The sequence below is a fragment of the Doryrhamphus excisus genome, linkage group LG12 (genome assembly GCF_037039965.1).
Source record: "Doryrhamphus excisus strain RoL-2023G ecotype Guam linkage group LG12, RoL_Dexc_Guam_v1.1, whole genome shotgun sequence".
Taxonomy (NCBI): Eukaryota; Metazoa; Chordata; class Actinopteri; order Syngnathiformes; family Syngnathidae; genus Doryrhamphus; species Doryrhamphus excisus.
In genome coordinates, this window is record NC_136368.1 from 2,635,612 (window position 1) to 2,656,841 (window position 21,230).

At 43.5% G+C, this 21,230-nt stretch overlaps 2 protein-coding genes and 1 long non-coding RNA gene across 4 annotated transcripts; 2 read left to right on the forward strand and 1 right to left on the reverse strand.

Moving 5' to 3' along the window:
- Positions 1 to 409: 409 nt before the first annotated feature.
- LOC131135662 (tetratricopeptide repeat protein 21B-like) lies at positions 410 to 12,874 on the forward strand. 2 transcript variants are annotated; one of them, XM_058081840.2, is made up of 29 exons: positions 410 to 612; positions 1,554 to 1,683; positions 1,749 to 1,859; positions 1,924 to 2,090; positions 2,149 to 2,262; positions 2,568 to 2,725; positions 3,673 to 3,757; positions 3,848 to 3,946; positions 4,022 to 4,214; positions 4,493 to 4,590; positions 4,682 to 4,882; positions 4,944 to 5,073; positions 5,211 to 5,368; positions 5,437 to 5,667; positions 6,943 to 7,181; positions 7,250 to 7,322; positions 8,368 to 8,478; positions 8,550 to 8,688; positions 9,535 to 9,641; positions 10,033 to 10,221; positions 10,318 to 10,428; positions 10,488 to 10,569; positions 10,643 to 10,793; positions 10,864 to 11,022; positions 11,084 to 11,279; positions 11,665 to 11,889; positions 12,291 to 12,411; positions 12,498 to 12,565; positions 12,640 to 12,874. In XM_058081840.2, exons 1-29 carry the CDS (start codon positions 589 to 591, stop codon positions 12,715 to 12,717), a joined length of 3,948 nt encoding a protein of 1,315 aa, XP_057937823.2. In that variant the 5' UTR covers positions 410 to 588; the 3' UTR covers positions 12,718 to 12,874. The 2 variants fall into 2 exon arrangements, with proteins under 2 accessions (XP_057937823.2, XP_078651274.1); XM_078795148.1 differs by having other exon boundaries at positions 1,605 to 1,683.
- On the reverse strand, positions 12,842 to 16,304 carry LOC144901521 (uncharacterized). The gene is made up of 3 exons (XR_013629557.1): positions 15,719 to 16,304; positions 15,102 to 15,563; positions 12,842 to 14,611 (listed from the first exon to the last, which is right to left on the reverse strand). It is a non-coding gene; the product is annotated as an uncharacterized LOC144901521 (long non-coding RNA).
- Positions 13,771 to 15,531, forward strand: LOC144901520 (uncharacterized). Its single transcript, XM_078795149.1, has 5 exons — positions 13,771 to 13,871; positions 14,517 to 14,614; positions 14,796 to 14,843; positions 14,918 to 15,045; positions 15,129 to 15,531. The coding sequence occupies exons 2-5, from the start codon at positions 14,524 to 14,526 to the stop codon at positions 15,417 to 15,419; spliced, it is 558 nt and encodes a 185-aa protein (XP_078651275.1). The 5' UTR covers positions 13,771 to 13,871; positions 14,517 to 14,523; the 3' UTR covers positions 15,420 to 15,531.
- Positions 16,305 to 21,230: the final 4,926 nt, after the last annotated feature.

Below are 21,230 nucleotides of genomic sequence, written 5' to 3' on the forward strand. Positions count from 1 at the left end.
GGGTAATAAAGCTCAGGAAACGCAAAGAAGCTACTTATCGGCGTTTGCTAACCAGGACGAGCTAGCTAGGGTGTTTTTAGTTTGGGCTACACCTTCAAAGTACGATAACTTGTTTATACATTGTTTTTATTTTTAATGTTTTTCAGATATGGATATATGTTTACATTTTAATGATTTTGGTTCAGCGGGAGACAACAAGTGTCTGTGGGAATAAAAAAGGCATTTGTGTTCCCCCCCATTAATCCCACTCAATGGTATTGCCCCCACTGGAAATTGGATGGGTCTTGCAATGTCTTGTTCGGTAATAATATGTTTATTTTATTGAATTGTGCATTTTTAGATTACATTAATAAAGACTTGCGCGACGTGACTGTGGTTTTTCACTCGTGCTCCTTGGTCACAACATTAGGTACAGCTGCAATAGCCGTCCAGTCCGCTCCGGGGCGTCATATGATATACTGTATTGTCATATGATATACTGTATTATCATAAAGTGCTTTCAAGTTCAACACAACGTCGATACATAGTAGCCACATAGCACACCGCCAGGTAACGTTTCAGCTGTGCTAACAAACGCCGCTAGACAAGATGCAGAATAAAGACACAACAATGGTAAATACGTTACCATTCACTGCCATTAGAAACTACAGTAAATTTGGTTATAGGATTTGCATGATAAAGTTGTGTGTTTCAAAACCAGTTCAATCGACCAATAACCAAAAACAAAGAAAATAAGTTAGATTTTGCCATGGAAACTCACATACTGTTGTCAAAGCCCATTTGGCTCATTGTGGTCTAATTATTAGATTCAAAATAAAATTAATTGAAAGAAACAACTATATATGTAGTAATGCAACCATTAATTATGAGGGATGTCAGAAGATATGTCAAAAGACCTCACAGTGTAAGAAAATTAAATATAACTTGTGATTATAAATAAATAAATGAATTAATCAGATATTAATCATCAGTTAATAACTTGCCCACCTCAAAGATTGGTCAAAAACTACACATGACGATGCTGAGCCTTTGTCCCGACAGCCAACACTCAGCTGAGTTTGGTGGAAAGTGTTGCAATGCTGCAAATGTTAGACGCTACTAGTTGCGTGTGCCAAAACACATGTGACATTTAAATTTACAACAGTGAAAGATGACATATTATCAGGAACTATTGCATCATTAATACTTGGTCTCCAAAAATGTTGACAATAATATTGTTTAACGGCACCTACGTTGTTTTGTGAGACAGTGAAATCAATGTCAGTCATATTTTTTATTGTATTTTTCTTACAGTTGATGTTACAATCTTGTCAGAGCTTGTTCTTGTTTACCTGGTATCATGCATCTTCTTGTGTTGTTGTTGGTGTTAAAGCAACAGATGCACACAACAAGAAGCACAAATTTCGGCATAAAGGCCAGATTATGGTCAGCAAAGATGAATATGAGCTGGGACCTCTGAGATTGATGTTAAATAGTTGAGAAATGGTGAAATATGAAGGCTGGTTTCTTACTTATATGAAACCACATAACTAAGTGTACTTGGTTGTTCCCAGGCTTTGATGAGACATTACTGCAATGAAAAATATTTCAACCATGTTGCCCAGACTGCGGCGGCCGCGCAGACTACATTCCGCGGCGACCCAATCTTCAGCGTCTTCCATGCGTACGGCATCCTAATGCAAGGTATGCTGGGATCAGGGCGTCCGATGGAACCGTCCTAGAGAACACATTGCAACATTCATCCTCAGGTCAGGTCGGAGAAGCCGCAGCAGAGCTGGACTCCATCAAAGATCGAGCCGAGGTGTCTCTCTGCACCATGATGGCTCTTATCTACGCGGAGAAAAGAAAGATCCAGCCAGGTAAGCCAACACGGTCGCTATGATGGTGGATGATATCTCTTAACGCTCGTCTTCGGATTCCCAGATAAAGAAATAATTCGTGAATATGAAGCCAAAATCAGAGAGGATCGCAACACTGCGTCTCCCCAGAGTCTGTATCATGCCGGGATGTTTCTTTGGACGATCGGGCGACATGACAAAGCCAGGGAATACACGGAGAGGATGATCAAGCTCTCCAACGGCTCCAGAGAGGTGAGACAGCAAAGTTGTGGTGAATGGGCTTGTGTGTACGACTGACTGTTGCGTTCAGGGGATGGTCCTGAAAGCGTGGATTGATGTGACATGTGGGAAAGATGATCACGCCAGGAAGGCTGGAAAACACTTTGATGAAGGCATGAAAGATCCTTTTGCGCTCATGGGAAAGGTGAGAACATTGAAGGCTCCTTGACATGATGCACAACTTTGCTCAAATGTTATACTAGTCTGTACTTATAAACATCGAAAAAGGTTACTATGCTAACATTGGCATGCTAACATTATAACGTTAACATGCAACAACCAGCACTATACAGCTAATTGTGTGTTAATACTCACAAAAATGCCAAAAAATGCAATAAAAAAATAGTTTACCAATGTTAAAAACTAATGAAAATGAATAAAAAACCTACTATCCTCCATGTGTGGTGCCCGGACTACTTCAGCTTTTTCACCAGCGCGACTGTCCCGCAGGTACAATACTGTGAATATTGTGAAAACTACAATGGAGCGTTGGACATGGCTAACAGGGTCATTGCCAGTTTCCCTGGCTTCTTGCCTGCTCTCGTTAAGAAGATGAAGTTGTTTTTAAACCTCCACGACTGGGAGCAAACCATAGACGCTGCCATCAGGTAAGTCATACCAAAAACATGACTGCAAGACACCTCAGGACCTTGACGAGCTCAAGCAACCCGTTTGGCAGCTGGCTTCTATTATAAATAGGAGAGTCACAAGACCTTGCAAGATTAAAACTTGACAAGATTCCTCTTGAAAATTGAGGTGGTATACAGTTTTTTTATGCCTAAAAAAAGCCTAATTTTCGCTTTTTATGTCTACTATATTGGCTAGAGTGTAAAGGTGACTATAGGGGTTTTATTTCCTATCTAGAAAGCTTTAATAATGTTAAAAAGTATATTTAGAAAGTCGTAAAACATTTTTTAATGCCTTATTTTCACTTTTACATCTCTTATATTGAGTAATAGGAGTGTAAAGGTGACTATAGGGATTATTCCATGTCTAGGGGGCTCTAATAATGTTAAAAAGTATACTTATATTTATAAATTATAAATATATATATCTTTTTTTGTCTTAATGTCTACTATATTGGGTAATTGAAGTGTAAAGGTGACTAAAGGGGTGTTTTTTCATGTCTGGAGTACTCTAATGTTAAAAATTGTATTTAGAAGGTGGTAAACAGGTTTTTATGCCTAAAAAAGTCTTATTTTCTCTTTTTATGTCTACTATATTGGATAATAGTAGTGTTAATGTGACTATAGGGATGTTATTTCATGTCTAGAGGGCTCTAATAATGTTAAAAAAGTATATTTAGAAGGTGGTAAACAGGTTTTTTATGCCTAAAAAAAGTCTTATTTTCTCCATTATGTCTACTATGATGGGTAATAGGAGTGTAAATGTCACTATAGGGAGATTATTTCATATCTAAAGGGCTCTCATATTGTTAAAAAGCACACGTAGAAGTTCTCATCCTGTAGAGCCAATCTTGTGTATTGTCTCGTGCCGTGAAGTGAGTGTGTCGTGGCAGCCCTAATTATAAAGCAAGGCACATATCTCGTTTCAGCATTCTTCAAATGGACACAGACAATCTGGATGCCCTCCAAATGATAACACTGCATTCTTTATGTATCAGTGGAGACATAACTGAGGTGCTTCAATAGACTTTAGTACAGTACAATATGCTCATATGATCTACTTATGTATGTCAACTGATATTGTTTCTGTGTCCCACTGGGCAGTCAGCAAAGACTCTTTCCAAACTCATCAGCAGTCTGGAGGTCCTGGAACCGCACAACCCCGAGCTTGCTTACAAGATGTGTTTGGCATTTAGCCGAGTGGTAAGACAAACTCGGCTGTTTTTCTTCGAGTTTGTGTGTCATTTACAGAACCGCATGCGTTCCCGTTCCTTCTAGTGCGGACGAAACAAGAAAGTCCTTGAACAGGTGTTCCGGATGGTGGAGAAAGCCTTCGGTCTGACATCAGGGAACTCTGACTTAGCCACAGAGTCGGGCTACCTTATGGTCCTTCAGGGTAGACTCAAGGAGGCCATGAAGTGGTACAAGACCGCCATGGCTCTGGATGAGACCAGCCTTTCTGCACTGACTGGTAAAGTATGAATGTGGGTGGGAATGGTTGTTTGTCTATATGTGCCCTGTGATTGGCTGGCTTACAGCTGGGATAGGCTCCAGCACGCATGTGACCCTCGTGAAGATTAGGGGTATAAAATGAATGAATGAATGTATTTAAACAGAATTTGTGTGACGCTTCTCAGGCGTAGCATAAAGACATAAATTGCAAGACAATGCTAAGGGAAAATATGTGCTAAGTGTAAATGCTCCTTAAGTTGTCTCTGTAAAGCTCTGGTGTCATTCTTCACTGCACAGGTATCATTTGGTGTCAGCTGATGGAGGGCTGCCTTGAAGAAGCAGAGAAAGATTTGGAATTTCTGACAGAAATTCAACAAACCACTGGAAGATCAGGGGTAAATCCCACCTTCGTTCCTCGACTTACCTTATGCAGAGTCACAGGAAGTATTACAAGTAGATAATTTTGGTGGTGGTGAATATCGTTAGGAGATCCTGTATCTGCGTGCGCTGGTGGCAGTGAAGAAGCACCGTCCCCGAGAAGAGGTAACCAAGCTGCTGGATGATGCCGCGGAAACCCACTTCTCTACTCTGCAGGGTCTACCTCTGAGTGTGGAGTACTTTCAGAAGCTCAACCCTGACTTCCTGCTCGAGATTGTCAAGGAGTATCTGGCCCTTTGTCCTACCAAGGTACAACTCAGGGTAGAAGGGTTGATTGTTGTCCAAATCACTTCCATTGTTTTTGTTTCAGCCTTCATCTCAGGGCCAGTCTCCTGCTCCGCAGCTCAGACGCTGTGCCGCCTTGTTGGATACTGTGGTCAAGATTGTACCAGGTCTCCTTCAAGGGCTCTTCCTCCAGGCCAAAGTCCGATACCAGTCTGGTGAGGAACGCACTCAAGTACGGGTGTGATGAAAAGTAGATGAAAAAAATTATTTTACCACAGTGAAAACCAGTTTGACGCCCCTGCACTAAACGTTTGGTCTGATTTTGAATTAGCGTATGTTTGTGTTCATTCAGGCGATCTGGACGCTGCTCAGAACAGTCTGCATCACTGCCTGGAACAATGTCCTTCTCACATAGACACCCATCTACTCATGGCGCAGATTCACTTGTTGCGTGGAAACTTCTCTTTGTGTTTCCAGTCACTCGAACTCTGCCTCAGCCACAACTTTCAGGTAAAATCCATCAAATGATTCCCACCACCGATTGGGCATTTCAGTTTATTTTACCATGTTCATTCCAGATTCGAGAACATCCGTTGTATCTCCTGATCAAAGCCCAGGCAAAGAAGAAAATGGGGGAGTTGAGCGAGGCTATTCACATTTTGCAAATGGCAATGAGTCTTCCGGGCGTCCGAAGGGCCGGATCAACAACAACAACTACGTCCAAGAACGAGAAGGTGGAGCTGAGTCCTGCACACTGCGTCTCCATCTTCTTGGAGTTAGCCGAGGCTTTGCGGCTCAGTGATAAACAGGTGCTGTTCAATACTGGTATTCATTGTGGAATTGTTTGTGTTGTTACTGGGTACACAGTTAGGGTTGCCAACCGCACCTTGAAACACGGGATTTAAAAATGAAAGTACGTATGTGGAGTAAAATGACGACGGCTTGGTGCAGGCTAAGCCGATCAATGCTAGCATGTGTTTACACTAGCCTTTACATTTCATTGCACTATGTCTGTCTAGCAGCTAGCTAGCGAGCTACATAGTCTTCTGCCTAGTCTCTGGTCCCTCCAGCTTGTCGTAGGTCTGCCCCGGGGCCTTCCCCAGCTGGGCATGCTCGGAACACCTCACCAGGGAGGCGTCCGGGAGACATCTGGACTAGATGCTCAGCGACTCTGAGCACCATCTCTTAGGGTTGTTCTTTTCGGTCTCGACCCAAAGCCCATGGGATAGATGAGGGTGAGAACATAGATGGGGGAGGGCTACATTGAATTGGGGGGGTACTCTTCACCACGACGGTCCAGTACATCGACGCTGCACCAATCCAACTGTCGATCTCACCTTCCAACCTCCTTCACTCGTGAACAAGACACCAAGGTACTTGAACTCCTCCACCTGGGGCAGGACCTCACTCCCAATCCAAAGGGAACACTCCACCCTTTTTCCGACTGAGAACCATGGCCCCAATTTTTAGAGGTGCTGAGTCTCATTCCAGAAGCTTCACAAACGTTGAAGTTCTCCTCGTGGACCTCATCGTCTGCAAATAGCAGAGACGAGATCCTCGGGCCCTCGACACCTGGACTCTAGACTCTAGAAATTCTGTCAATGAAAGATTTGACAGAATCAGTGACAAAGGGCAGAGGCCAATATTTACTCAGAAGTGGGCTTGACCTACTGTTGGCAACGCGACCAGGCTCCTGCTCCGGTTGTACGAGGAACAAAAATGGTGCCCACCAATCCTATACTCCCGGAGCACCCCCCAGAGGACACTCACGGATCCTCCATGAATCACCACCTTATCGTGGTGAAGGGGTTTGAGTGCCCGAGTGATCCTAGGAGCTATCTTGTCTGGGGCTACATGCCCCTGATAGGTTCTCCCAAAGCTAGCAGGTCCTATGAGGAGGGACCACACCTCGCCCTGACGTGGAACAGTGGGGCCTCACCCTGCTCACAGGTTAGTGCTTGGTGGTCGGGCACGTCACCAGAAACCACCTGGGATCCCCCCCATGCAAGCATAAGGGTCCCATGCTGTGTCTTTTGGAATGGAATGGCGATATAGTCACAAACAGAATGTTTGTAATGTTACAGCAAGAGGCGGCCCAAGTCATGCAGGATGCCATCAACGAGTTCTCAGGGACCCCCGAAGAGCTTTGCGTCACCATCGCCAACGTAGACTTGGCGTTGCTGCACGGCGACACGGAGCTGGCACTGAGCATGCTCAGAAACATCACGCCCGAGCAGCTGTACTACATCCAAGCCAAGGAAAAGATGGCAGACATTTACCTGAACCACAAGAAGGATAAGCGTCTGTATGTCGGCTGTTACAGGTGAGTCGTTAACTTAGCCGCGTACCAAGATATAACTTCCAGATCACACGTGCGGAATTCATCTCCAGGGAGATAGTGGACAAGCTACCCAGTGCTCACACATACGTCTTGCTAGGGGAGGCTTACATGCACATTTTAGAGGTAGGTACCAGCTCTTAAACTCTTACTGATATGTTTTTTTTTTATGTAATCAAGTTCTATATTGTTACATTTTTAACAGTAAATTAGCAAAAGTACATTTAGAGTTGATGACTTAGCTAAAGCAGCGTAAACAAAGGCTTCTCCAGGTTGATGGTGGACTTTTCATCCAAATAGTAGTCATACTAAAATGTCGTGTTGCTGCTGGATGTTGACATTATCCCAGTCATACTGGAGGTTTATTTTTCTTTTCCGAAAGAGGAAGTTTTAAGACAACAATGGACGAATGAGAGATTTGTGTTCTTTGCAGTGATCATTTCACTGATGACTGCTATGAAGTAACACCTTTACAAGAAAGTACCCTATGAGCACATTTTGAAAAAGGATACTATTCTGCCGGTACACAGAAAAAAACGACGTCAAAGTTGCCACAGAACAGATTAAGTCATGTCTTGTTTATATAATGTCTTCTAAACACGATTCCATGAGAGCGACAAGGCTGTAAAGCATTATTATCTTTTATAAAAATATTTTCACTTGTTGTCGCCGCCTGAAATGTAAAACAAATCAGTCGATAAGAGCCTTTTATGCTCTTTAGGAAGCCGATTTCAAAGGATAAGCAGCTCCAGAGTCATTGAAACTTAGCATCGTGTGTTTTGAAGGCCACCAATTTTCATCTCCATGTCTTAAGGCTTAAGTCCATGTTGTAAAAGTTCTCTATTTTTTCTCCAGATGTTTCTTCCACCTCTAAAACTCTTGACATTGGCTGAAATCTGGGCTACATTGACTGTAAACATCCTTTGTTTGTTTAGCTGAGTGATGGCCTCACTTCTGCTAATGAGACGAGAGCTAGCTTGTCACGGCTGGTGCCATCATAAATAAATAAATGTCATTTGTCATCATCTATTGTCGGCTTTCAGACATGTTGGATGTAGAAGATAATTCCAAACAATACATAACATATACACGTTGAAGTATACCTACACAAGGAAGCAGAGAAGTTCTGCATAAAACAGCCAAAATCTCCCTAAAAAGGTTTTATCCTTAGCCAGAGAAAGCCATCGAGGTCTATGAGCACGCGCTGGACAAAAACCCAGATGATGGAGCTCTCGTCAGCAAATTTGGCAAATTTCTGGTCAAGACGCATTACTTTGACAAGGTTTGTGGCTACGTGATAAAGAACGTGCTTTGAACGAGCAGCCGGCTTTTGACCAAATGTCCTGCTGACAGGCAATACATTACTACGAAGCCGCCCTGAAGACCCGGCAGCACAACTTCCTGTGCTACGACCTGGCCGAGCTGCTCATGAAGATGAAGCAGTACCAGCGCTGTGAGAGAGTTCTGCACGATGCCGTCGCCCTCGAGCCAGGTACACGTATTTATTCCCCATCTTCCTTACAACAGAGTATTAGGGCCACATTGAAATAAAATCGGAGATTTTTAGGATTCATTCGTAACTTTACAAAAGTCTAAAGACCTTTGGCGTTGGGCATGTGAAGGGGGCGGGGTAAGGAAGGCGGAAGTGACAAAGGCTAGCGAGCCATGCTAATGCAAATGCTAAATGCCAACTGCTCTTTTGCTGCCACGTTATAAATAAAAGCTTGGACATCATGATTGACACCATCACACCTCATAGGAACACTTTATTCTTGAAATAGGACTTTTCTCTCATAAATGTATGACTTTGCTTCAAAAGATGTCACTTTATTCCTGGAATATTCTGACTTTATTGTCATAAATGTACTACTTTGTACTCAAACATTTATGACTTTATTCTTGCAAATTTAGACATTTTTTTTCCAAATGTACAACTTTATTCTCATAATGTTACAACTTTATTCTCTCAATATTATGACTTTTTCTCGTAAATGTATGAGTGGTTTTGCAAATTTCCTTCGTGTAATTCTGACTGTATTCCCTGAATATATTGACTTTATTCTCATTACGTTAGAACTTTTGACAACTTTGTTTGTTTCTCACAATAATACGAATATTTCAGCATTATGCTACAAAAATGATGTTATTTTTTCTTCCTAATAATACAAGTTTATTCTCATGAAATTGAGACGTTTTTTGGTCTGGATATTTTGACTTTTTTCTCATAACTTAATATTACAACTTTTACAAAGGTAACCGCTTTTTCCTCACAGCAGTAAAAAGCCTCCAATAGTAAGCTAACCAGAATCTTTCAAATGTTTTCTACCAACCGCGCCAGTGAACAGACGAGGTGCACTGGCAAACCATTGCCGTTATCTCATGCTGCTGGCAAAGGTCCAAAATAAAGTTGACAAAGCCGAGGAAGCCTTAATGTCCCTGCAAAGAGTGAGTACTACTACTTCACTGATTCCTTTTCAATCAATGTCATCTGTCTTTTTTTGTATGAAAATGCATTCATTGCCATTCTCTGATCAAGGCAAGCATGAAAAAAAGAATATAGACAGTCAGTAAACTTTTATTCTTCACACTCACAGTACAGGCAACACATTTTGCCCAAAAGGTAGTAAAGACACAAGGGAGCATGCAGGAAGATGTATAAAGTGTGTACAAAGTATGAAGTATACAAAGAACCTGAAAAAGATGCAAGTACCCCTACAGTTTGTTTGACACGCGGCCGATCTACAGTCTGGCTACAGCTCGACAACCATCAGTTTTAGTAGTCATAGTAACAGCTGTTAAACGGGGATGATGGTATCTATTATTGTGCTGTTGCTAGGCGCGAGACGTCCAGGCCAAGGTGCTGAAGCGGGTGGAATCGGAGGAGCCAGACGCCTTGCCCGCGCAGAAGCAGCTCGCCGCTAAGATCTGCGCTGAGATGGCGCAACACTACGCCAGTCAGAGGGGCTACGAGAGAGCCGTCAAGTTCTACAAAGAAGCTCTTGTGTATTGCGAGAACGATCACAAGGTCCGTAAAACGTCCTATGTTCCACCTGAGCATCTTTTACACTCTCATCCCGACTCTGATTCACTGGATATGGAAGAGGATATCATGTCTTGACAGGTGATGCTGGACTTGGCCCAGATGTTCCTCACCCTAGACGAGGTGGATGCGTGCCAGGAGCAATGCAGTGTCATCTTGAAGAAGGACCAGTTTAATGAGGATGCAACTCTGGTACGTATCTGCTCCTCCTCCTCTTAGCACAGCTTCTTTCAACATGTGTTTGTGTTTAGATGATGGCTGACCTCATGTTCAGGAGGCAAGACTATGAACAGGCTGTTTTCCGATATCAGCAACTCTTGGAGCGCAAGCCAGGTGCAAAATCACCACCGTTCTTAGAATTTCGAGAAAATCTTCCTATGTTTGAGATTTGCTTTCCCTTTTTAAGACAACTATGCTACTTTTTCCCGCTTTATTGACCTGCTGAGGAGAGTGGGAAAGTTGGAAGAGGTGCCCAGATTTTTTGATAGAGCGGAAAAGCATTCTTCCAGGACAAAGTTTGATCCTGGCTTCAACTACTGTAGAGGCCTTTATCTTTGGTAAGTTTGCGATGCGTTTTGAAGATGATGTTCTCCATTTTCTGCTACAGAACTTGTGCTTGATGCTCAGGTACACAGGAGAACCTCATGCTGCTCTGCAGAACCTCAACCAGGCACGACAAGACAACAAGTGGGGTCAAAATGCTCTCGAGAAGATGATTGAAATCTACCTAAATATCAATAATGACACCATGGGGGTGGAGCTATTTCATTTAGATGGTGGAATGGGGTAAGTAGATTATTTGGGCGGGACACATGAGGCCGGACAGTTCAACAATTTCTCCCATCAGAGCCTCCGCAGAGAAACAGGAGATGGAGTTGGTTGCCGTGACAACAGCCGAGCAGCTGCTGAAGGAGATGAATCCGGAGACTCCAGGAGGACACATCCAGCTTCGTATCCTGGAGAACTACTGCTTACTGGCCACCAAGCAGAAGGCCAACATAGACAGAGCTCTCTCGGCTTTCACGCAGATCGCAACAAGTGTGGTGAGTTTGAAGTTCCCTTCGGGATCGGAACAGGATCAAAGTACAGCAGAAGGGGCAAAGTCAAGTTCCCAAATTGATTCAAATTCCCCCAACAGTCTGACAAAGTCAAGGTTGAAAGACTGGGAGTCTGAGCTTGTCTTCCTGTCACTCACACACACCTGTGATTTGGTGCAATCAGGGTTGTCTCACATGCGGGTCAATCAGGAAAATAGTTCTTGGAAGGAGTATCTGATGCAGTAACCAATGCAAGCAGATATGAACACTAGCAATCACCTGACAGCCCGTCTCTTAAAGAACCCCACAGCCTGGGGTTGCCGGCATTAAAAAAAAACAATGCAGTTGTCTTGATCCTGTTTTGACCAGGATGTCTTTTACTGCCATCCAGAAAGATCACGTACCAGCACTGTTGGCCATGGCAACGTCCTTCATGATGTTAAAGCAACCCGCTCAAGCCAGGAGCCAATTAAAACAAATCGCTCGGATGGCTTGGAATGCCGTTGATGCCGACCATTTTGAGAAAAGTTGGCTGCTCCTGGCGAACATCTACATCTACTCGGGGAAGTACGACCTGGCCGATGACCTCCTAAAGAGATGTCTCCATCACAACAAGGTCACTGGTCAAAAGCATAATTAATACTTGCTGCCATTTTTAACATCTTGACATTCTTTTCATGTTCTGTTCAAAGTTAAAAGGACCCGGTATGGCAAAATACTGTTAGTAGTACATGGTATTATGGAGAGAAAACCAAAGAACCTTCTTTGGGTTTTAGACGCCTTCACAGTCTAAGGTGTTTCCCATTATGACCAAGTAGGGCAAAGTACTGTATGGATGACATGTTTTAATGAATGTACTTCTTACAGCAAGGATATAAAAGCATAAAACCTTATTGGAGGGTTTTTAGAGGGCCCTATAGTCGAGTGTGAGGTGTTTTTTTTTTTAACAATATTGTTGTATCAAGACTGAAACAGAAACATGATTGTCATACATATATTGTACCGCTTCCTCTGCAGTCGTGCTTTAAGGCGTACGCCTACCGAGGTTTCATGATGGAAAAAGAGCAGGCCTTCCGTGACGCAGCGTTCAACTATAAATTGGCTTGGAAATACGGAAACCAGTCCAACCCAACCATTGGTTCGTCTCTCAGTCACATGTCCAGCGCCATTCCTAAATGTGTTGAGCTGACCTCTACGATAAGAATAACGTGTGTGTCTTTTCAGGATACAAACTTGCTTTGAATTACCTAAAAGCAAAAGAGAATTTGGATGCCATAGACGTCTGCAATAAAGTCAGCTCTCTCTGGATAGTTTTTATTTTCTACAATCCCGGATGATCTTTCATCTGTGTGCTTTGTCTCAACAGGTTCTTGCTACTTATCCCAACTACTTGGGAATTAGGAAGGACATCTTGGAGCAAGCTTGTGCTGCTTTGAGGCTGTAGGACAGGGGTCTCAAACTCAATTTACCTGGGGGCCACTGGAGCTAGGGTCTGGGCAAGGCTGGGACGCATCAGGTTTTCCAAAAAAAAACAAAAAAACGCATTTATTAAAAACAGAAAAATATACAAACTTTTTCAGTGCTTTGGTTCCGATTTTCTACAATAATAAACACTTAAGAAACCACATATAGTTGGTGGGTAGACAAATTATTTTTTTCAGATTAAAATGAACAAAGCATTATTAGAGCCCTGTAGACATGACAAAAAACAACTATAGTCACATTTATACTTTTTTTATTTACAACATATTGCGCATATTGCGTCTTGAGACACATGCTAACTCGCAAACGAGAGAGCTAAAAGTGCAAAAACCAACCTTTTCCACACCACTGTATGCGTATGGTTTCACCAATAAGACTACTTGAGAAAGATCTTTGAACAAAGCTAGCCTCCAAACAATGTTTTCCACTCCTTCCGAGTCGTTTCTCTTACTGTATACACTATTTGACTCTTGGAGCCGATTCGTTCATGACGGACACATGACTATACCCAACTTCAAAGAGTTGAAAGAGCCTTCTCCCAACTGCTGCATCTCAGTCACACAAGAGCTCTCCATCCACACGGTAAGACCTTGTCCTGACAATTTGTCTTTATTAAGGATGTATCCTGTACTACTACTTTTTGGGAGCTCAGGAGTAAAGTGCCAAAGCATATTTGCTTCAATGCCTAGGAATTTTTAATAACTCTTCATTAAATGTATAAATACTTAGTTGGTGACATAACATGGTTGGCGACTTGTGGATACAAACATGTTAATGCTCTGGCAAAAGAAGCGCATTTGCTATTTTTAAGGTTGAAATAACCCAGCTGCAATTATAAGGAGGTTGGAGACTCCTGCTGGAATAGTAAGGCTTACTTCTGATTTCTCACACTGCAATGTGATCTCTTATCAATCTCTTATTACTGTCGTACTGTGTGTGTATAAATATATATAACGATGCACGCAATTCAAACGATGCGCTGCAATGTCTTTGACCAATGTGCGACCTGTGCGCCGTTTGACCAACGGTCGTCATTTCCGCCGTCTCGAGTCCATGGCGTCCGAGCAGCGATCAAAACTTCTCTTTCGATCAGACGAAGCGGAGAGAGAGCAAAGGGTAAACATATCTACAGTCTTCACGGCATTAATGGCACATTTCTTGTGCTGCGCTAAATTCAGACTGCTTTCCGGCTTCCGTCAGCAACGCTAAGCCTTTTGGGTAATGTAGTGTGTAACAACACAAGCGTCTTCACTTCCTTCGCTCGTAACAACTACGCTAACCACCAAACTAAACACATATGTGTTTAAACCAAAACTTAATTGTCGTATTCACAATTGACCTCAAATAAAACAACTGTGTAATCTTATAATCGTACATAAAAGACTCACTCATGTTAGCATAGCTTTGTTGTTGGGATTGTCTCGTCAATGTATCATGACGTAACAACACCTAGTGGCCAGTGTAGAACCCTACATATCACAATGAAACGTTCATTTCATCATTTATATTCATCATTTATATGCATTCAATGGTTTTCTGCGTGTCAAACTATAAATGTAAAATAAATAGATTGATATTTGCCCACGTTCATACCTTCTGGACCGCATTCATGACGCTAACCAAGGTTCCCAAACCAACAAACAAAAGCAGGAAAAACGGAAAAGCCAACATGCAAACTCCACATAGATGTTAACGGTCTCTCTCCGTGCCGCCAACTCAAACCAAAGGCCTGCCCTTGTTCTCTTTTACCTTCCATGACAGTTGTGCAATGAGCTTCAGCGATATCGCGCAGTTCCTCGGAATGGCGGGACGTTTCGGCGCCGCTCTTGCTGAACCGGTGTGGGACAGCATTTTCCCTGGTGAGTGACACAAACATTCAGAATTGAAGATTAATAATAATAATAATAATAATTTACCAACAACATAGCAGATTTTCCTTAAGTCAATGATGTGCTACACCCACACACTGTGTATATTCCACGTGTCACATGCACACACCAGCTCTGCTAAAGTAGTACATGTGTATCCTTTGTATTCTAGTTTGTCCACAAAGACAACTCAAGTGGACCCTGGAGGCACGGAGCCGAGGTAGAGAGCTGTTCCATCATGTACCTGTGCTGTAGTTTCATTTTACAGTAGGATTATTATACTTCGCCCCACAGATAGGCACAATGTGACGCTCACAATCAAAGTCATATTCCAGCCCAACGCAGCCCAGCTTGCCCAGGTTGGAGAAGGTCAGGACATCATGATGGAGCTCATCGTCCCAGACATTGTTCTGAAAGCAGTGGTGGGTAAACTCCAGCAGACACTCTTTATGAATTATGGTGATGTTGATTTTAATACCTGCGTCCACGTCACATGGGCCTTGAGGCTGAAACGAGCATCCGGCTTCTCATCCGCACTGAAGACATCTTGTCCAAGATAAAAAGTGACATCCAAGAGAAGGCCGCCCCCGACATCACGGTGCAACATGTCATTGTGGTATGGACCAGAGTCATGCATGCATCGTACACCTGTTTTCTGGGGCTGGAGGGACACGGGAGGGTGTGGCTTGATGGCAACATCTGGTATTGTTTTTGTTTAGGAGAGCATGCTCATCAACGGCGTTGCCTGCCAGCTGGGAAGCTGGGACTGCGGGGGCACTTCTACCACCGGCTCTGATACTGCACCCCCGGCAATGGATGTCCGCGTACTGGACGCTCCACCGCCCGCCAGAGGCTACGCCATTCGCTTCCACCGAAGATATTCTATTACGTTCCAAACTCCCTAGTCTCTGAGACTCCATCTGGGCCCGCAGCGGTCAAGCTGTTTTTTTGGGGGGGAGGAATAAAGTTTGAATTGATCAACTTCAGTTGTACAGATTTCTGCTTATGTTCTGTATTTGTGTTCATGCTCAGAAGCGTGACCCTCAAAAGAGGGTCGTAGAAAATATTGTCAAGACGTGATGTCCGTGAATGCACCTTAGCTGTGATGACTTGTGATGCGGCCATGTGAAACTTGGTCAAGCTTGAGTGGGAGTAGGAAGAATGGCTGGGGACCTCATGCAGCTTAAGTTGTCTGGGCGAATTCTACCTGCAGTGAAGACTCCCAGGTGTGACAGTAAAGTGGACGGGGAGGTGTTTGGTGCACGTATGGGCCCACACTTGGACATGGTCTCCAGAGGAAATGGTCCCACTTACTGAGTTCATCAGAAGATAAGTTCCATTTGTATAAACTACTTTTTGAAATTTGCCAGACACATGAATAACGGATAACAGGCTGAAGTACTCTCGTGAATAAATCCGTGACGTCGAACGTCCCGAAAAGACGTCATTGTAATATAACCATTAGCCACCAGGGGGCCTCATATACGCTCATTTCAGTGAAATCACAAGTCAACAGAAAAGAAAAAAAACAGACCAACAACAGGTGCTTTTTTTATACTCGGACACCGGAAGTTATCGAATTATCGAATATCGAATTGGTGTGGAGTCTATAGTGATGCAGACTCTACATTGGTCCTTAGAGAACTAAGCCAAAAGGCAAAGCTCTCAATTTACCGGTCGATCTACGTTCATACCCTTACCTGGGGCTTTGGGTAGTGGCCGAAAGGACAAGATGGCGGGTACAGGCGGCCGAAATTAGTTTTCTCCGCACGGTGGCTGGGCTCTCCCTTAGGGATAAGGTGAGAAGCGCTGTCATCCGGGAGAAAGTCGGAGTAGAACCGCTACGCCTCCGCATAGAGAGGAGCCAGATGAGCGCTAGTACCCGGAAGTAAATGCACTAATTAGCCATCGGATTTTTTTTGCCCTATTAATTAATACTTTAAAGCGCCGAAGAACTGGAGTCTGAGGCGGAGTGTCGAATTTTCGAAACATGAACTTGCACTCTCTGCTACGTGAGACCTGAACGCCGGCTCGCAACCACAACAGGAAGAGGGAAATCCCCTGTCCCTCGCGCTCACCCCCCCGGGTGGCAACCACTACTCTATCGATCGTTCCGGGGTGAATTATGTTCCGGTAACCAAGCACTACAAAACTTATAATCAGAAACTCACCAACTGTGCTGCGCTTAATTTGAACTTTCAACGCAAACAAAGCAAAAGTCTTGCGAGATCTCGCAAAAGTATTAAATCAGTAACATTTCCCATGATGTTTATCAACGATATTGCTCCAAACGAGCCCCTTGCTCAGGTGTCTGTGCACTAGACAATAACCACAACGTGTCGGATGCTTAACGTCTCTGTTTACTTCCACCAACACACTTTACGTTAACCGTTACACTTGACTGCCAAGCCTTAAAGGAACAGTAACCCCCTCACGATCCACACACTCACGTATGAAAAATAGTCGATGATTTGAATGGGACGTCTTAACACACGTCGTTGTGATTACAAGTATTAGCCACTAGGTGACGTCGTAGTACACGCTAACATTTAACAGTGAAACGTCAAGTACTGTAACTGCAAACTTTTCAATCCTTTTCACTTACATACTGTGTATGTTGTGAACATCATCGTTTGTGTATTTAAAAATCAACTATCTCCCTTCAAGGCGTAAAAAAAGTAGCTATCTTACTCTGTGTTTGCCATTTAATTACCGCAAGATCAATATTGACCTATCGATAATGGCCTTTGGGTGGCGCACTCTTCCTGATCTAATACAGTTACTTGGTTACAGCCTGCCTGTGCAGGTTAATGTACAACTACGAGCACAAATAGCATCAAATGGAAACACACACACACACAAATATATAATTGCATCGGTTTATTATTTAAATTGCAATATAACGCATGTATCTGGATTGAATAAAACCTAATTTATATTTGCATGTTTTTTTCAGGAGCAAAGAGGCAACTTTGTTGTTTGCATTGTTTACCCGTGGAATTGTATTTCCATGGGGGTGCTGGTTGTTACATAAGAATGCATTGACTGCTACGTTTGAACTGTTGACGCCAACAGCGTCGATTCAACAGCGGGAGCCGCGTGTGTCCGGCACGAGGAGAGGCCCTGTCAGATATTATTTAGCCACAACTGTGGCACATAATCGTTAGCTGCGATCAGCTGAAGCGTAAATCACGTTGGCGTTGGTGTCCGTCCCGGTGTCTGACACCAACGCGGTGTTTCGCCAGTCCTGACCCCGCAGCACACGCGGGGCGGCACGTCGCCTTTGCCATTCAAATGAGGTTTGGAATAAAACGTGGCGGAGAGTATTTACATGATTGAGGTGTTGCACGTTGCAAAAAGCAATAAATATTGCATGTGATGCTGCACTTACAAGGAATGCTTCTGAAAGGCTTTTAGAGGAAGACTGGTGGAATATGCACGCCCTGGGATGTGCTGCTGGAGCGTTCTAATGGCCATCTCCATTGTGGTTTCGATGGAGCGTTATTGATCCCAATCATACTCGACCACGCGGGCCGCTTCCTCGCTAATCAACTTTTATGTGCAACATTAGCCTCGGCGTGCTTCGGCCGTGTCACTGACATGACATTTGACCTCAACTGCGCCCTTTCTCACCCTTTTCCAAGCGAGTCTTTCACTCGGAAGACTTTCAGCGCTCAAGTCACGAATGTTGAGGAGCACAGGAGGAACTCATCATTCCGAGCTGATCTAATGGAACGGACATCCCATCTGCGGCAAATAGAATTAGAGCTCTGATGGCTGACATTCTCACATTTCTCTGAGCACTCCGACGGTAGCCGAATTACACAGAACGGCAGCACGCTCGCGGGTCCCGCCTTTCACCACGATGCAAACACGTGGTGCAAACACGTCATGTTGCATCAAGACCTTTCCTCCGACTGAGTCACACTCAAGCCAATCAGGTGCTGGCGTCACAATGACTGCACGCCAACGATGGCAAACTCCAGACCATCATCATGAGTCACCCACTTGAGTCACTCCTCAAACTTGAGTCTTCATTCAGCACCCGTGAGACAGTGGAACTCGGGTCTTCCTCGAGTCAGTGAAACTGGCGTCATGGTCAAAGCACAAGTCAGTGAAACTCCAATCTTTGTCCAGCACTTGAGTCTTCCTCGAATACCCATGAATCAGTGAAGTTGAAGTCTCTGCCAAGTACTCACGAGTTAGTGAAACTTGCATCATAGCCGAACCACAAGTTAGTTAATCTCGAATCCTTGTCCAACACCCGTGAGTCAGTGAAAATTGAGTCATGGTCAAACTACGAGTCAGCGAAACTCCAATCTTTGTCGAGCACTCATGAGTCAGTGAAATGAGTCATGAGTCTTTCTCAACTAGTGAGTCAGTCAGTCTTTGCCAAGTACCCACAAGTTGGTGAAACTTGAGTCGTAATCAAACCACAAGTCAGTGAAACTCAAATCGTCAAAAACCTGAGAGTCGGCGGAACTCTTACTCGAGTACCCAAGTGTCAGTGAAACTCAAGTCAGGTCAGGTCAGGTCAATGTCAGGTCTTAGCACCTTCAACATCTTTAAACAATAAAACCGCTCTGAGCACACTCTGCATTGCCTCTCTTTTTCTTTTTCTCTTTGAGGAGTGCCAGTGTGACGACATTTACCCAAGCAAAACAGGTGAATGAAACTGAACGAGTACCCATGAGTCAGTCAAACTGAACGAGTCCCCACGAGTCAGTGAAACGGGACTCTTTGTTGAGCGCTCTAGAGTGAAACTTAATTCTTTGTGGAGTATCACGAGTCAGTGAAAGTCAGCTGGGATAGGCTCCAGCATTCCCGACCACCCGGGAAAATGGAAAAAGGATGGTTTGGAAGTGGCGAGGGCAGTCACCCCAAAGCAACGGTCCATGTGATCAAGTAATCAATAACTGTATCACCATCCTCTTGTTCGTTGTACTTAGGCTGCCAGTACTACAGCTGTCACCAGCAGTAAAAAAAAAAACATGCTGGGCTGTCATGAAGATTTGGACTATTATTAATAATTCATCCAATCTTCAGCCCACTTAAGACCCTAATTGTTTCCGGCAGAAACCACAGAGCTCACTCACAAACCAGAATAGAGCACGTTCATCATCACATCATGCACCGCAAATCAGAGCAGTAATAGGATGGCAAATACTGCCATACTGGATGTACACACTCACAATACGGTTAGCCACATTTGCAGTAACTCGTCATTCACGTCTTGGCATTGGCCATGCTTGGAATATGTACTTTACCCAACAATAAATAACTCTTTAGAGTTTTATATATATATATTTATATATATAAAATAACTCTCTTCTCCACATTATTATTCATTCATTCATTTTCTACCGCTTTTTCCTCACAAGGGTCGCTGGAGCCTATCCCAGCTGTCTTTGGGCGAGAGGCGGGGTACACCCCGGACTGGTCGCCAGCCAATCACAGGGCACATATAGACAAACAACCATTCACACTCACATTCATATCTATGGACAATTTGCAGTCGCCAATCAACCGAGCATGTTTTTGGAATGTGGGAGAAAACCGGAGTACCCGGGGAAAACCCACGCATGCACGGGGAGAACATGCAAACTCCACACAGAGATGGCCGAGGGTGGAATTGAACCCTGGTCTCCTAGCTGTGAGGTCTGTGCGCAAACCACTCGATCGCCGTGCCACCCACATTATTATTATTATTATTTATTATTATACAGGAGTCAGGCAACAACATTTCGTTGGCAAATTCACTGCTGTGTTATTGTACAATAACAATAAAGTCTATCCATCTAGATATGCCAATTATGAATGACTTTGAAGTTATAAAATAAAAGTATTAGTCATACTTGAGGTACATGTAGTCTTTATTCTGTTGGCTTTTCACTGAAATGGGTTACAGCAGTGTCTTGCATGCAGTATATCCATACACTACAGCATTATGCATATTTATGATGGGAGATATTAAATCCAAAACATATTCATCATCCATCCAAAAGCATGTATGTATTGAATGTTTTCATAACGTGCACAACATACACTCGCATTCATGTATGAAACACTCCACTAAACATGGAACGGCTGTCAGTGACAAAAAAGCCACAAGTCAGATGTAAACACAAGTCGAGAGGACGTACAATCCCGCATACCTCTAATTTTGATATTTATCGTGATAATAAAGATGGCCAGGTAAAAAAAAAAAAAAAAAAACGTTGAAAAAGTCCCACCCAAAAGACACACAGGAATAGAAAGCACTGATGTCAGCAGTGGTCGTCATGTACCAGTCTCACAGACGTTTGTACCGAACCAATATTATATATTGATATATATATTATTGATAACCCCAACCCGAGACAGGAGGGAAAGACATGAGCGTGAAACTTGTGTGCCACCTCCGCTCCACTAAGACAATATTACTGATAATGCTCTGTCCGGCGTCTACTTTTAATTTGATGATAAACGTTGAATTGAATCAGCAATATGGAAGAACGGTACACTGGGAAACGCACAGTGACCTGAGATAACCTTCAGAAATATTCAACAAAATTGATGTGCAAAGTTTTCCCTGCCAACTGGCAACTGATGAAGCGACACCACACCG